Source organism: Melanostigma gelatinosum (assembly GCF_949748355.1).
Source record: "Melanostigma gelatinosum genome assembly, chromosome: 20".
NCBI classification, from domain to species: Eukaryota; Metazoa; Chordata; class Actinopteri; order Perciformes; family Zoarcidae; genus Melanostigma; species Melanostigma gelatinosum.
The window spans coordinates 16464406-16481051 of record NC_136653.1 but is presented as its reverse complement, the minus strand read 5'-3'; the positions used below and the strand labels follow the sequence as shown (position 1 = coordinate 16481051).

The following is a 16646-nucleotide window of genomic DNA, read 5'->3' as shown; positions in this document are numbered from 1 at the left end:
TCATTTCGGGAGCTCCTCTAGAGAATCAGTGAGAGGGTCCATCGGGGCCGCCGGGCCGAGGTCGGGCGGTTTCAAACGCTTTATTGTGTTTTTCAAGGCTTGCCTCTTGTTGCAGAACCAGACACGCACCACCTCCCTGTCATAGTTCAGTTTCTCGGCTATTTCCGTCATTTCCTGTCCGGAGGGGTGTGTGTTCTTCTCAAAGTGGCTGTTGAGGATCTCGAGCGCCTGCGGGGTGAAAGAGGTCCTCCGCTTGCGTTTTTTGGAAGGCTCGCTGCCGATAAACTCAGTCAGGTTCTGCATGCCGGATCGGTGGCGGGCTTCAGCCTCGGCCATCCAGCGCTCCAGAACGGGCTTAATCTTCTGGGCGCTTTTAGGGGTGATGTCCAACTTCTCAAACCTGGCAGGATATAAAAGGCCAGGGTTCAGTTTTCCTGTCAGACTGCTACCTATAGTGTTCTCTTGGGCTTCCTGTGGTAGGAAAAAGTGGCTTCTCAGGATGGTGTGTCTGGGGAGAATTGAGAAAAAAGAATCTTAGGTGCCCTGCCAGAACAAGGGATAAGCTGCCTGCCTTTTGTCTCCTCATCCAGAATACCACAGGGACGGAGACTAACATCCAGGTACACATCCGAGCCAAACTCCTGTATTCTGCACCTGGAAGCACCTCAGCTGCAGCAGCTGGAGGTGACGGTTGCCAGTCGTGTGTTAATTGTTTTGGAGGAGGCTTTGCCTCTGTCCCAAATTGGCAATAGTGGAGCAAGGAGATGTTGCCAATGACTAAAATCAGGTCCAGTTGAACCAAAAACATAGAAAACATCTAACTGAACTTCAGAATTCTACAAAATCCAACAAAACAGGAATTACTTCAAAATATCCCATTTCTTTCCCTCAGGTGGTAAAACCCCCCCCAAAAAATCCACCAATGCATGCAGTTAAATATGGCACCATCATTTATTTACAAAAGGAGCTTGAATTATTAATCAAAATGTACATTTAATACATTTTCAAACTTTCTTTCATCCTCTAACAAGGTCTCATTTTATATTTAATAAGAATACATTTGCACACTCTAATCCTGAAACTTCCTGCAACTTCACGGCTGCTTGACATGTAATTCTGACTTTACATGAACTCGGCACACTTTTAGCGAGTCACGGTAAGAATGGACAATGAGCCTTTTTATAACAGCCCTGCTAGCTGCTAGCCGCTAGCTGCTAGCCGCTAGCCGCTAGCTGCTAGCTGCTAGCTGGCAGCACAATGACTGTGTCAGGTGCTTGGGACTGTGATATGAACATGTGCTTTATAAAGTATTAGGATCAGATGACACGACGCTCTTATATTTGACATGAAATGAACGAAGACAGAAGAGGGTTGTCAGTAACAAAGGACCCAGACGGACTCACACCCGGGACAAGTCAGTGTCTGGGACCACTAGGATGCACATTTAGGTCTTTTTTTTGCAAAAAATATTTGTTTGGGCTTGTTATTATCAATTTAGACAAAGTCATTGTGTATCATTGTATCTTGATATATGAGTTAATCAGGATATAATTCCATTGAAAGACAATAAATGATAGTGCTGAATTATAGCCCAGCCCTAAGAGGAAGATTTAAATCATCGTAATAGCTGCTTTTTAATAATAATAAAATAAATAAGCAGACATGAGTTCACTGAAAGGGTGAAGTGTGTGAATGCTTTTAGTAAAACAACTCCTGAAGTGACAGCCGCTCTGACGGAGAGACAGCAGAGACGTACGCCGCTCTCTGCGGAGCAAACAATGCACACGAGACAGTTTTAATGGCGAGGTGAGCTGCTGCAGACAACAACAGTGAGGGAGAGAAGACCATGCGTGCATGAACTTCCTCTGCTTCTACACTTTGTTGGTGCATTCCTCCTCGTCGACGGGCGGTATTATTTATAACCTCCCCCTAAACAGTGGAAAGAGGAGGGCTCCATACTGCGGGGGATACATTAGTGAATATGAGGAGTCACCAGAGACAGGACATTTCATGGACCAACAGGAACCGCAGATACTAAAATGAGTTGAGAGCTGCTCAGCTGGGGTATGCACTCCCTCCTCTAGTGCATCCGCACGAGGGAGGTTTCCCTGAATGCACCTCCAGCCTCTCTTCTTAAAAGTGCCTTAGGAGGCTGCTTAGACATGCTGTATGTTGAGGCCTGAATGTTTACAGCCACCAACCAGTCTTTGAGAAGTGAATGCTTAAAATAGGCCCTGGACGATACGCATGACCTAAAATCTACAGCATGAGAAGAGATTTACCTCGACAACGATAGACATGACAGCTCGTATTCTCCATACATCCTCGGGTCGGTTCACTTCTGAGACATTTGTGCGGTTTAGTTAAAGCACGACCCGTTTCAGACACTGAACTGTTTGTAGATATTTAGATAAGACTCAGATAAGGCTCAGATAAAGGAAGAACTGGGTGATATGGCAACATATACAGTGAGAGAATATCATTTGTTCAACTGTCAGAGATTGTGCCAAACTGTTTATACTTGTTTAGTATCTCTGGCCGTTATAGACTAATGGCAAAAGGCATTGAATGGGACTGTTTAACGGCAATGTCATTTGATATGACTTTAAAATACATTAAGCAGCTTGACGTGTCATATTTTGTTTTTTATCACAATATAGAGTGATAGATAATTACAAATTATTCATGTTGCTCAAGCTTACTGTCAGGAGAGTTGGCATCCAATGCTTTGTTAGAGTCTTTGTAAAGTTCACTCATCAAATATTCCCTGATTTACATCTTAATTTTGCTACATTTAAACTATATTTTCTGAGGCCAAGTTCTTAAAAGGCTGTTTCATGTTGAGTATAATTAAACACTGATCCTTTTAAGAAGTTTAGCTTTTGTTTAACAGAAAAAAAAAGTTTTTTTTAGGTATTGTACACGCAATATTGAAAGATTGGGAACAATAACCTTCCATTGTGAATTACATTTGAATCTGTCAGAGATCTCTTCTTCGGGCTGCTGATAAAATAAATAAGATGTTTTTATAAGCTGGTCATGTTAATTGATGCTGACTCAAATGAGTCTTTTGAAAGAGTTAGCTAATGAGGAAAGAGTCTATAATGGTGCTAAAACACCACTAAAGGGGAGTTTCACATGTTTTCTATCTTAAATTGTGTATTTAAAATGACAAATGTGTGGCGGTATTAACATTTTTATACTCATATTAGCTAAACCGAGACAAATGTGAGGCAGAAGAGGACACGCTGGCACATCATCGGTTTGATGATGCCCTCCTGTAAAGCCTCTGCCTGTTTCGATAAACTAATAAAGTGCCTGGAAACATACGGAGCAATGAAAGGAGACGAGATGGAAGCATCTGTCAGTGTCTGTTCACTGTCTGGGTTCAGAGCCGGAGCCCCAGAGCTACCGTGACGTCCCGCTTCTCCTCAAACCTCATGTCTGTGTTGATGTTAACTAAACTAAAGCATGTGCAGTTTGCCCCTCTACTTAAAACATCAGGATGTCATGTTCACTGTCATACAAACAAAGAACAATTGTCTTAACGGCATGAATAACAGCCCACAGAGTGTTTACTTTTGAAGCTAATGGCTTTTAATGTATGTTATAAATATTTGAATTATGCCTGGCTGTAAATATTTGATGTGTGATTTCAAGACTTTAAACATTAGTCAGAGCCGGCTGAGCCTCATAAGAACCCCGGCCGCTGTGCTGCTTCACATTTTATCGGCTGTTTGATGTCGATGTGATGACATTTCTGAAAGTGCGTGGCACTGTGTCACATAAACAGTACAGGTCGTCAGCAAAGTACATGCAGAGCGACATTAAAATGAATACGGGAATAGGAGCTGAAAACAGAACGGAACACTTGTCAAGAACCGATATCGAACAGGCTACGATGGTGTTACAGCTCGTGTGTTTCTGGCAAACAAAAGTTATCAAACACACATATCCTTGAATTAGATTTGAGAAGAGACATTTAACGTTTACTAATTTGGTAACTTGGAAATCATTCTTACACTTTAAATAGTTTTTGCATGGTGGAATAACATTTTACTGTCTGGTCCTCTTGAAAAAGTGATATTTGGGCATGATGTAGCCCAATTATTCTGACTTGAATGAGAAATGTGGCTCATTTGGTGTCTTCATGCTCAATGTTAGTCAAGTGGAAAAACAGGAGGGAGGAAACACTGATTGTCTGATTGTCTCATGAATATATAATGCACCATTTATGACTAAACTGTCCTGGTGGCAGCAGTAAAACATGGCAATCTTATTAACAGATCATCGCCGTCAAGCTCGCTCATGTTCAGGCGGAGCAGCCGGCGTCAGGCCTTAGTAATTATTAAATGCTTTAAGTGCTTCGTGTAATACTTGTGTGTGTATTTTCCATAAGTAATATCCGGCTGTCATGTCAGCGAATGGAAAGCAACGGAGAGGAGGAAGGGTAAGTACAGACATGAGCTTCGTTTGTCAGGGTGGTGCGAGTCAATTATGTATTTTAATATCTTAATAATGTCTGTTAAAACACAGAATGAAAAATAGATGGCAGTTATGAGCACCAGACAACTCAAGGGAGGCTGCACGACTTTATCTGCTTTCCTCTGTTGGAAGCATTCGTTGTGTGAGCTTTACCCTCTCTGACTGTTCTTACCTGCAGATGGCGGACTGGCTGTACGCCGGCCCCTCGGCGGCGCTGAGCGCCTGGCCCACCTGAGTCTGTGTCAGACCCAGAGACAGCCGGCGGATCTTGAATGCTTTGGCAAATTCACGAATCTCCTCCAGGTTGACCCCGTCCACCTCGCTGGGGGCGGTCTGCGGGTCTACAACACAACACACACACACACACACACCTCATTTTATTAGCCCTCTGCTCCTCTGTTGCTTTCCTCATTTTGCAGAGTGAATGAAGCAAACAGCGAGACATATGTGATCGTGGTCGTCTCTAAACAGCTTTTTACTAAATAGTCCCGCTCCGGGTCAGAACTTATTATTTCATCACTGCCCTTCTGCTGTAAACTCTCAGAGATGTTTGGACAAATACATTCATCTGAGGTGTGAATGCAGGCGTGCCACGGTTCTGACTTGCAAGTGTAAATCTTTAATCCAACTATAAAAGCATATGGACAAAAGCACACGACGCTTGTTGATTCAATCGACGAGCAGATAGACACTGGAGGTCCTTTGCTTTCATCTCATCTGTGTGAAGACACACATACACTAATGCGAGCCCTCTCAAATAAACATTAAAGAACACGGAAAGACATTATTTCACACAGTTGACCCTGTGCGAAGACAGCTCAGGCCTTCACACCCGCACAGACGATTCCCGGCTCCAGTCCGACAGAGAAAAGTCTTCATGCAAACAAATGCCGTTTCATGTGAGCAGATCTGAAAAAACTTCCATGAAGCATTTTGACAAATCTCCCTGCTAATAAAAAGTGATTTCACATTGTACATCAATGTCAGGTGCCCTGGCATCCTGCTTACGAAAGCAAAGTTTGTGCCTCTGAATTATTCATCTTGGTCATTATCAATGAATTATTAAAGGGATCCTCCAAGCGTATTTAAGCAAAAATCGATGGGGCTGCCATCTCGTTGTGCCTCATAAGTGACGTGTAGCGTATGCGGCGTGCTCCAGACGTGTGAACACTTGGAAGACGGGGGGCTGGAGACTCCGAACCGGCTAAATGGGAGGGATGCGCACTCACAGCTTCGGGTCCCATCATCTCCACATTGATGAGCATCTCTTCATCATTCCCCACAGAGTCTATTTACTCAGTGGTTTAAAAGACGAATGGTACTCTAGAGTAACTGCTCTAACCTCTGGTTCCACATCTGTCTTCAGACATGAAGTCACTACCCAAACACAATATACCATTCAAACGCTTCTAATCTATTTTCCAATAAAGAATGGGGCAGTAAAGCTTTCACAAAATAAACAGAGAAGTAAGTAAAATGTTTGGAAAGACAAATTAAAAACACTGAACCAATAGAAACAACTCTCGGCCTCCAAAAGCTCCTTTTCCACAGCAATAGTGCACTAATGAGGAGACAATAACAAGTTAAACTCAACATTTTTCAATTGGAAAATGAGAAAAAAAAGACTTGTGCTGTTATGCGCCAGGCACACAATGAAGTCAAGCTTTTGTCTCCGTCTGTCCTCCACGTGAGGTGAAAGAATGTTATTTCTTCATCATCGACCTGAACCAGACTAAAAGATGAGGAAAAGTGAATAAGTACTGTTCTCTTGTTCCTCAACAAGTTTAAAAGCTTATTTACACCTGCTGCTAACATGTGATCTGTATTTGCATGCATTATACTGTCTTTGCATTTACACCTGGTATCAATAAGCGTCTTTATTATGTTAATTATTACCGCACTGTGATCAGATACCAACATGTGAAATGGTCAGTAAATCAATATAAAGTTAAAATGAAAACAACCTGAAGGCAAAACGTTGCTGACATTCTTCTTTGTGATTGACATGTTCCCATCTGATTATTTCTAAATAACAGTGACAGACATTCTCTGCTTTTTAATCTGTTTTCTGGCACTTTTGTTTGTGGCCGGCGAATGCAATGACATTTCATCTTCTCTCCTCAGCGGACGCCTCTGACTCTGTCGTGGGATTCTCTTTGTGTATGTATGCGGCAAGTGATATTGAGAGGAAGTGATATGGCTCGTACTCAGCATAAAGCATTAATTCTATTTCCTGCAGAACTGAGCCACAATGATTTTGTGAGGACTCAAAAATGGTTTCTATGATTTTTTTTCCAGGCTACGAGTAAACACAAGAAACACGGCGTCTACAACAAGTTGATCAATGGCGACTTGTTTTTTATTAAATTCAGTGGCATTGTAGCTGCCTTTGAAATGAGTTTACAAAGAGTTTAGGGGAATCGACTCTGACAAATGAAATGTATCTGAATAAAAGAGAGTTTTAAAAGGCTATGGCTGCTCGCTGACAGTGATCCAGTGATTTATCGGCCCAGGCATTGGAAGAATGAAACATATGTTCATTAAACATAACACACGCCACTTTGGATCGTCTCATAAACCAAAGAAAAAACAGTCAGCAAACATGAAACAATTGTAGGAGGCGGGGATCAGTCAAAAGTTGTCCACACGGAGAGTAATGTAGATACTGTGCGGCCGCCATGTTGAATCTCTAAAGGGACAGTTCTGCCAAATTACAAAACATTTTTTTATTATCTTACCTCTGGTATTTAGCCATGCAGGGAGTTTGGGTTTAATCTGGCTAAGGTTTGAAATGTTGTCATATTTCATAGGGAATATTTATTCAGTGGAAAGTAGTTTGAATTAAAACAATTCACAGTGAGGTCTGTGTGCGCTGCAAAAATGCCCATATGACTATATATAATAATAATAAATGTAATTTCTGTCAAGATTTCATTTCATTCATTATAGTCATATTTATTTTCTGTCTCTATTTCTTTTCTTTCTTATTTTTAAAGAGTAAGTTGAGGGATATTAAACATATTTTGTGTTGCCAACATTAATTCCTCTGTACCACAAAGCTCCATTGTTCAAAAACGATCAAATATAACGTCAACACACTGAGTAACATGTTCCTTCATTTGGTTGAACACACACATTGTAGTTTATTTTAAATAAATACCACATAAACCGGCGTGCTGCTGTAAATACTGGAGCACCAAATGTGTATTAATCGGCTGATAAATACATTTATTACTGTTTGGGTGACGTTTGTAAAAGCATCAATGCTCAGCTGTTTTTGGAAATAATTTAGCTTTAAAAAAAAAAGAAAGTATATTCTTGTGACCCTTTTGTTAAGATTGACATCACTAGAGTTACGTGAGAATATGTTTTGTTTCACACACATTCACTGCCTATAATATGTTTGAAGAGTCAGTGGCCGTGTTATGGTTATTTCTTCCATGTATTCGGAGACATGTTGTGTTTTCGTGAGCTGTGTCGGACACTTACTGCTGACCAGCTGCCCCACGCTGAGAGCCGAGGAAGAGGAGGAGGTGGAGGAGGAGGAAGAGCCCTGGTGGAGAGGACTCTGTCTGTGGGGCATGTGGAGCAGGCTGGACTGAGACGATGCCGGGCCTGTCTGACCCTGCGGCAGCTGGACACACACACACACACACACATACACAATAATATATTGACAGCACGCAGTACAGAAAAATATCCATTATTTCCTCTCCTGCATCAGCACAATAATCATCATTTATAGGTTATCGTGTCATTATGGTGATTGGAATATAATATTAAATCTAATCAACAGATATTAAATTTGCCACTTAGAAGCTGAATATAATGACATCTACCTAGTGATGAATAAATGTTAATTACTGCCTGCAGTATCTAAACTGACAGCGCAGAATATAGTGTCAATCGTCGGCTCAACAGACTACAGCAGTGGTTCACTATTGCAGGAGACAGTGGGAGTCAACTCAGGTACTCCACAGCTTCACATCGCTTCTTTGCCGAAAACAACTTAAAAAAAAGAAAAGAAAACTGCTCGTGACAATTAGAGTCTCCTCTCTCGTCATCAGACCTGCGAGGATGCCAATAATGGCAGCCGGAATCTGAAATATAAATGTGGACACAGCAGTCCCCATATCAAACATAATTCATGATCCACAAGCTACGTTCTCTGATGGCGAAAAAAACTATGTATTTTCATGTTTTATGCACATTTGAATTGCTTTTACAAGATCAAGATGGTGCGTCTTCTCTCTTAAAGCGAGAAGCTGTCTCTGCCATGAGCTAGGCCGGCTTCTCCTCTCCTTCTTTGCTATTAATTATTTTCTCTGTGGCATGTGTTTGTTTGGATGGTGGGGGGTGTCAACAGCGATGCACACACTGTCAGGACTGTTGACAGGCACTGAGAATTATCTAGCTTCACTGGAAATATTCTAGACTGCAGACTCTGACAACCGTAAATTATGCCCATGGAACAATGTGTACATGCGGGCTTTGAAGTGGAGACAAAAGCATAAACATTATTACAAATGCATTAATTCATTCAAGAGTATGATCTGGTGCTTTGGGGAGCCATCCATCTGAAGTTCATCCATTCTAAACTGTACAGGCCTTCAGTGTGAACTTTTACCCTGTAATTCTGCGCTGACATCGTCATTATCAAGTCAATAACATGTTATTTGTTGTGTGCATGCATCCGACTGCACACTTGAACACTGTATAGATCTTCAAGTTGGAAGGAGAAAATGTTTGACAGTTTTAAACTAGTGTACAAAGAAATATGTTTTACGCGCCTTCCTTCAAATCAAAACAAAATACTTCTTGTTCAGGTCAGAGAGGACAAATCATAAGGATGGAGAGTCTGATTGAGGAAGGAGAGAAGGAGGGAGAACAGAGGCATGAGTGTTCGAGTTTTAAGTGGTGTGATGAAAAGTGGGTCTTTGTTTTTTGTTTTTGGGGGGGGGGGGGGGTTGGGCTCTGCAGGGGCTCTCTGAGACTGAGTCTAGAAGGTTGGCTGACAAGTGCCTTCCAAACATGCACAGAGTGAAGCATGCAAACACACACACACACACACACACACACACACACACACACACACACACACACACACACACACACACACACACACACACACACACACACACACACACACACACACACACACACACACACACACACACACACAGAACAATTGTACCAAAAACTATTTTCGAAGTGGAATGACGCAAATGATCGTTATGAGGTTAGAAGCAGGAAAAATACGAGGCGTTCAGCATGAAGCAGACCTGACTAGCAGCGCTGGAATAATGCTGTCATGAATAAACAGAGCTCTGGACTGACTCCACTAGGTGTTGCTCATTCAACACTTTTAAAGTCATCTCTTGATCATTGTTGAAGCAGCAGTTTAAGTGTGTAACAATAAGCGTCTCTACGAGACACCTTCCTCTGTATCTGTGTGTGTGTTCGTGCATTGGAGTGTGTGTTACCTGCTGTCCGGGCTTGATTGGTGACAGCGTGATTCCCTGGGTGTTGATGACAGGCAGGATCTGATTGCCGATCACTGTGGCGATGATCTGGCCTTGAGCGTTGGTCAGAAGCTGAGGTGTAATTGGCTGTACCTGCAGTGCTGGGTTGCCACCCCCTGATTGGCTGGAGGGCCCTGCAGAGTTGGGCATCAGTGGGATTGTTCCAATTATCTACAAAGGGGGTAGAGAAGAGATGAAACCAGCTGGGCAGTTTTGAAAAAGAAGCTGGAGCAGAGAGGGTAAACGCTACTGGAGGTATGAGTCTTAATGATCTCTGCCGCTGTGAGTCTTTTTGGAAACAAAGCATGAGCCGGTGATTTAGCCGGGTTGTAAGGTTAATCAGAGCACTCAGTGTTTGAGTCTGTGTGTGATTTTCAGAGGAAAACATGCACAAGCGTCCACTGAACATCTGTCTGGTGGTTTTACAGGCTAGAGCAAGTGAAGCCAAAGCAGACTGCTGGGAGTGCACTGCAAAGGTCAGCGCTGAATACCTGTTTGTGTGATGGTGCACACCACTGACTGTATTATCCATCACCAGGCCAAGCCCGGGATGAGTGTGCGACTGTGTGTGTCTAAGTGTGTTTGTGCTTAAGTGTCTTTGTCCGTCTCTGGTTAGAAGGAGTGAGGCTGCCGAGAGACCCCCATTTCACCCTCTCACACCCAGAGCAGAGAGGACGAAGTGGAAGGAAAGAGCAAGAAAAGAAACAATAAGAGGGAGAAAAGAGGAGCATCAGAGAGTGAGACAGGACCTAGTGTTTCTCATTCAACTATCAGGGGTCCCAGGGGTACTTCATCCCTCCTCCACCCCCCTCCAGCGCAGGCTTTCCTCTCCTCTGTGGCTGTAATCAGGAAGGGCAGATCAAAGGGGGCGGCAGAGTGTCGCTGCAGCGTTTTAGCTCTCAGAGTTGCCAGAGTGTGGCCAAGAGTGGCGCTTTAGGGGAGACTTAGCGCCTCTTCACCATGATGAAGGTTAATGTCATCTGGGGACTGGTTCTGAGCAGCCGTGGCCCCGTCCCCCCGCTGACATCGCTCCTCCACCAAGCCTCATTACACCAGAGAGCAGCTCAACATGCATGAGACGCCCATCATTCCAAATTCTGTTATTCGGCAACTGGACAAAGAGCTGCTTTCTGCAAAAAAATTGCACCGTCTTCAACTCTTCTTTTTTTCAGTTCATATTTTAATTTAAGCTTCTACACCTCAACACAAAACTACAAACAGCTTCTACATATTATTAGCCAGGCCTCGTCCGGCTCCCTTATAGCCACCGCTGCTGATGTGTTTCAGCACCGGGTCCTCCTCCCCCTCCCCTCCCGTCGTCTCTTTGACATAATAGGGAGGGATCAGTGAGAGAAAGGTGGGCCGACAATCTGTAATTCATCCCTGCCACGGCTCATTTGCTGACGTTGCTTCGCATTAGGGGAGAGATAATTTATCTCTCTCTCCGCGCCGGCTTTACAAATGCGCTGTAATGCTCTCCTGCCACTTAGCATATTTTATTGCCCTGCCTGACGCTCTTGTCTCCGGAGTCCCACTGATCCCGCTTTGCATGCCGCTGTGGCAGGGAACTTGTTTCCGCTCAATTATTCATCGTCATTTGACTAAGTGGTTGTTCTATAAGGATAATGAAATAGCAGGCAACTGACAGCTCAGCTCTCGTCCCTGTCCCACAATGCAACGCCTCTCCATCTGACTATCTCGGGCAGATGTTACATGGCAGCGTCTCACAGCTCTTCTTGAGCTGGAAGGGTAACGTTCTCAGAGCAGTCAACTGTTTGAGAGCTAATTTATAGACAGAAGGGAGGAGTTTATTATACACTTTCCTAATGGGGAGAGTTTACAGAGCATGGCCCTCATTTATAAAAGTATGATTGACTTTATAGATTAAGATAATGATAATCAGACCTGAATACTTTTTGAGCGCTTCCTCATGTTTTTACTCATAGCAGTGACGTTACTCCTAAGAAGGTTGATTGTGTGCTTTAAAAGCTGCAGTACTTTAAATAAACCTGAGGGAACATTATGCTCTGGACAAAAAGCCCAAATTTGATGGGGACACGCAATCATTTTCATTTCTTCAGGTGCAGTTTAGTCATAGCACCATTTCATAAATCTCTTGTTCACTGCTCAGGCCTCTCTCCTCAGTTATTTTTCAGTTTGTTCCCGTTTATTTGGCTTCCCGTGTTTGCTTCCCGCTCCACTCCGTATGGCATGCGAGTAACGTGCCTCTCTCCACCCGGCAGAACTCATTAAGATTATGCTGCTCTTGTTTCCACAGAAATGTCATCTCATCTCTCCAGCCAGGGCAATCTGTATCTTTAGCCATGGTCGCCAGGCAATATCTCTGCCCATTTTCTCTCCTCCGCTGTTCATGCGGTGAATTGAGACCCAGGAGGGAAAATGTTTTGGAAGTTTGGACTCGTGTCAACACACAAGTCCAAAAAAGCTAACATTCAGAGCAAATCAAAGGCTAAAATAGCAGACTTATAATGGGCGATTCGACAGAAGACATTTCCTGGGTAAGCTGTCAGGTATTTTCTATTTAATTTGAAGTATGCAACTAGATGCAAAACACAGTAGATTAATGCAGCAATGATCAGTTGTTTATTTATACAGCAAAATCGTCAAACTGTAGCTTGTTGCAGAGTCTAAAATGTAAGAATTTGCTGCTTTTATGTGTTTTATATCATTATGAATGTATTATCTTTGGTATTGGGATTTTTGGTCGGCCAAAACAAGCAATCTGTGAACTTGAAAGAATAATTGATACTGAAAATAATCAATGGCTGTAGTCCTAGAAGATTTACAGTTACAAGGGCAACAGCAGTTTGCACTGCGGTTACATTTAATCTAAGGGCTGGAAGCTTCCGTCGATACAAAGGGCACACTTGCTTTGCAGGTTAACCGTGCATGTGCTCCTTACCTGTTGTTCTCTGCATTAGTTCCAGCAGAGTCCACCTCTGGGGCACAGAGACCTCACCAAAGGCTTGGAATGCAGGGAGTAAAAAGGATGCATGGCCCTGACAACCCAAATTCGGGGTAGAAGCGAGTTCCATATATAAAGCTGAGGAACCAGTGTTTATTAAACTGGGATGTTCCACACACACAAACCATGTCGGTGCCGTCTACACCTTTCAGGACGTGCGGTACGCTGCATGAAACAGCCCTAATGTCCTCATTTCCCAACACAGTTTTACCGCCACATTAAAGCTGCAGGCAAAGTGAGAATTGGCATTGAATAGAAGATGTTCACAAAAATGCCACAAAGGAGAAAAAAAAAAATCCGAAGTGACAGTCAACAATATTCTGGCTTTTATCCACAGCCTTAATCACTGTTGTGGAGGCGGTGAGGATAGAAAGAGCCTCATTGATTCCCCTTGGCGAATAAAGAAGCTGAGGCCAATATAATTAAGGTTTAAAAACATATTGAACTCCAAACGTCCATCAAACGCGACACTTTCCAAGGTCCCCAGAGCTCTCGCTTATAAAAAGGTCTTTTGACGGAGTTGTGGAGGAAATTAAAAAGGTCAAAGACGGTATACCTTGTTTTAAATTCAAGCAACAGTGACTTTTACTCGTGGAGTACAGAGATGATAAAGATTGTTCTTTTAATTCCAATGAAACACTGACTGGATGAAAGCAGATCTCTAGGAAATACAAACCAAAATGAGTTAAAAGCTGCTGCATTTCCTCCTGTTTCTTAGCCTTACCATGCTGACATACGTTCTCAGAGAGTGTTTGGTGGACCTCTAGCCTTGTTTGAGGTATGTATTAGCCTGTGTAGTCTCCTCAGTGCTGGGGGGAAAGGGGGGCGGGCGCGGACCTTCTGATATGGCGGTGCGTGTTTCAGAGCCCTCCGTCTGAATAATGCTGGAATAATGAGGTGGGGAGTAAAGGCTGGAGCCCACGGCTTTGACCGTCTCTGTGACCTGATTATGTCAGGGACTGTCAGCCGCCAAGACACTACAAAAGCACAGAGCATCCCATCAAGTCCATATCCACAGTGATCTGTCCCCAGTGCTCCAGGCACCTTGTGAGTCCATACTGTCTCATTGGCGACGTTTAGCATCAAGCGCTCGCACACGGACAAGACTTTACTATAAACAACGCGGCATGGTCACACTGGTGGACCTGAAACCCAAGTCCACTGGGCTAAATGTCAAATTTAACAATTACAAATCAACTGTTTTTGCTTGTTTTTATTGGTAAGAAATGTCACCCGTGCTTTGTTGGCACCATGTTTGTGTTAAGTTTATACTGAGAACAATGCAAGTGTTAAAAGATGAAACAGGGGTTAAGGTAAACAACAGAGTGGCATGAAAGGGCACATTGTCCATACACTTTTCCTTTAATATGTGCTGTGTGCACCTGCGATAAGATGATTCATTAGATAGGGACCTACAATGACAAGCATCATCGTTCAAGCCTCTGGCTACTGATGGAACAATTCTGCAGCCACCCTGTAAATATGACAAGGTCAGCGTTTTACAGCGACAGACGCATGCGGATAGGAGAAAGAAGGGCTTTGTTTATTCCCAAAAAGCTTAATATATGGTGGGTTTACTAGAGTGTAGACAAACAGCTTGAAGACAACACACAGCTCCCCCACTAGAAATCTATGAGGAAAGATCAGAAATACTATACAACTGTTTTGTTTGGAGCTGCACATTCGCACGTGATAGATGGTCCAGCAACATCTCTTACAGAGCCATTACCAAGGGGACTGAATTATTGAATTAGCTGTAGGTATAATAGATCATTCAGAATTTTTTTTCTGCTATCGTGTCAGCCTCCAGTACACAGCACTCACCTGTCCTTGTGCGTTGGTGACCAGCTGTCCGGTGGCTCCTTGCAGGTTTGACAAGGCGTTGCCGAACACCTGAGAACCGGCGATGGATCCCATGGCTGCTGCCGCCGCCGCTACCGCCGCCGCCTGGCTGGCCAATGGATTCAGCTGGTGAGAGCAAAGAAATAATTGGTCTTTATGTCGCCCATGCAGATGTTTACCAGTTTAATGTTAATTCTTTAAAAAAAGAGAGATTCAGGAGGGCTCCGTGTGGGCGGAGCTTCATTGTTGCCAAGGCCAGAAAAGGCTAACCGCAGTGAGGTCTGTGTAGACCAGTAGTCCATCATACAGTTCCCAGAGGTCTGTGCTCCTCAACCCAGTGGGAGGCTCAAGGGTAGGGAGGAGCAGTAGAGAACGGGGAGGGTGGTTGTGAATAAGTGGCCATTTTACCACTCTAAGTGCTTCCTCTGGCCCCCGGGGCTCCCCACGGGTCGAGCCGAGCCGCTCCACCCGCAGCATTGGCCCAACAGCATCCGCTTTCACAATAGAGCCAGGCTGTGTGGCCATGCATCACTGTATCGCCAACCCCCCCTTCAATATGCTTCGACTAAGAATTCCTCCTGCGTCACAATGCACTATCGCACTGCTCCTTTTGAAGAAGAGGAGGGTTGAAATGACCATTTCCTTACCCTCCGCTGTAATGGACTCATCTGGTCTGGCCCGTGGTTGTGAAAAGAGGCTCCTTGCATCGGGGACGGGTTGTAGAGCCCCGCCACATCGCTGAGATTACCCATATAAATCAAGCTAACCACTTATTAGGGGGCTGAAAATGCACTGCTGATTTGGTTGTAGTGCAGCAGAGCAAAGTCTTATTAGGTTGAGTAAGTAGATCAAAGACCAAGAAGAGATAGGAGACCTCCCAATTACTCAACAGAATAGAGAAATAATAGAAACATTGCTTAGAAGCAGGCTGCCTGCTCCCTGCTGCTGAACACCGGTTGGAAACATATTCAAACAAAAATGCTGAAATTAAACGTAGAGTTTATATAAAAGGTTGAAAACAGCATAAAGGATTGCATGTGTTGTTAAATCACATTTCTGTAAAAATACAATGTGCTGTTAAAGAGATAACTTTACCGAGAGCATCAATGTTTCCGCACTCTCCGTTCAGCTGCGTTCATCTAAAATCATTCCTTTTTTTTATCTTACCCCACCACCATATATTATTACACTTTCTGAAATCAAATGATGAAAAAATGCCACAGAGCGATCAATACTTTTTCATTGACAGTAAAGGTTAAGCACATTAAGAATGACACTGCATTTGTCTTATGAAATCATATTTCATGTAGGTGGCCTCAAATTGGCCGTGATTGATATTGCCTCCCCTCGTCTGAAAGTCATCCAGTTTTTCCTCGATAATCGCGAGCTTGTCTTTTATGTGTCCAGCAGTTGTCCTTCGGAGATCTCGACGTCTCAAATGTCAGAAACGCACAAACCTGATTCTGACTTTGCATGCAGCGGTAACAGAAAGGATAACAGAGCTTCAGTCAAGCAAGTGATTTTTAAGCAAACGTTTGACATGTTGATAAAAAGGAAACACAAACTAAGTGAAAGTTATAATTGTTCATTGATGTTAGACAATATTGGCTGTCTGGAGACCAAGACATTATAACTATACATCAGGGAGGACAGCTACTCAGCTTATCATGTGAGTTAAATGGTCGCGATGTCAGAATTTATTCATTAAAGGCGTTTCTCTTCCCCATTTAGCATCAACTACGTTCTGACGCAATTGAGGAAGTTTTATTGAATTTTGCTGTTTCCATACAGCTTTCCGAATGAGACACTTC

The 16646-nt window shown here is 43.4% G+C and overlaps 1 protein-coding gene across 1 annotated transcript in view; it reads right to left on the bottom strand.

The window, feature by feature from the left end:
* pou6f2 (POU class 6 homeobox 2) overlaps window positions 1-16646 on the bottom strand; it is a gene marked incomplete at its 3' end in the record, with an annotated part of 64380 nt that continues 47734 nt past the window's right edge. The window contains exons 6-10 of the mRNA XM_079291605.1: window positions 14818-14961; window positions 9969-10178; window positions 7975-8119; window positions 4658-4826; window positions 1-508 (exon numbers count right to left, since the gene is read on the bottom strand). Coding sequence (XP_079147731.1) covers window positions 1-508; window positions 4658-4826; window positions 7975-8119; window positions 9969-10178; window positions 14818-14961 — 1176 coding nt within the window. The remainder of the gene's footprint in view (window positions 509-4657; window positions 4827-7974; window positions 8120-9968; window positions 10179-14817; window positions 14962-16646) is intronic.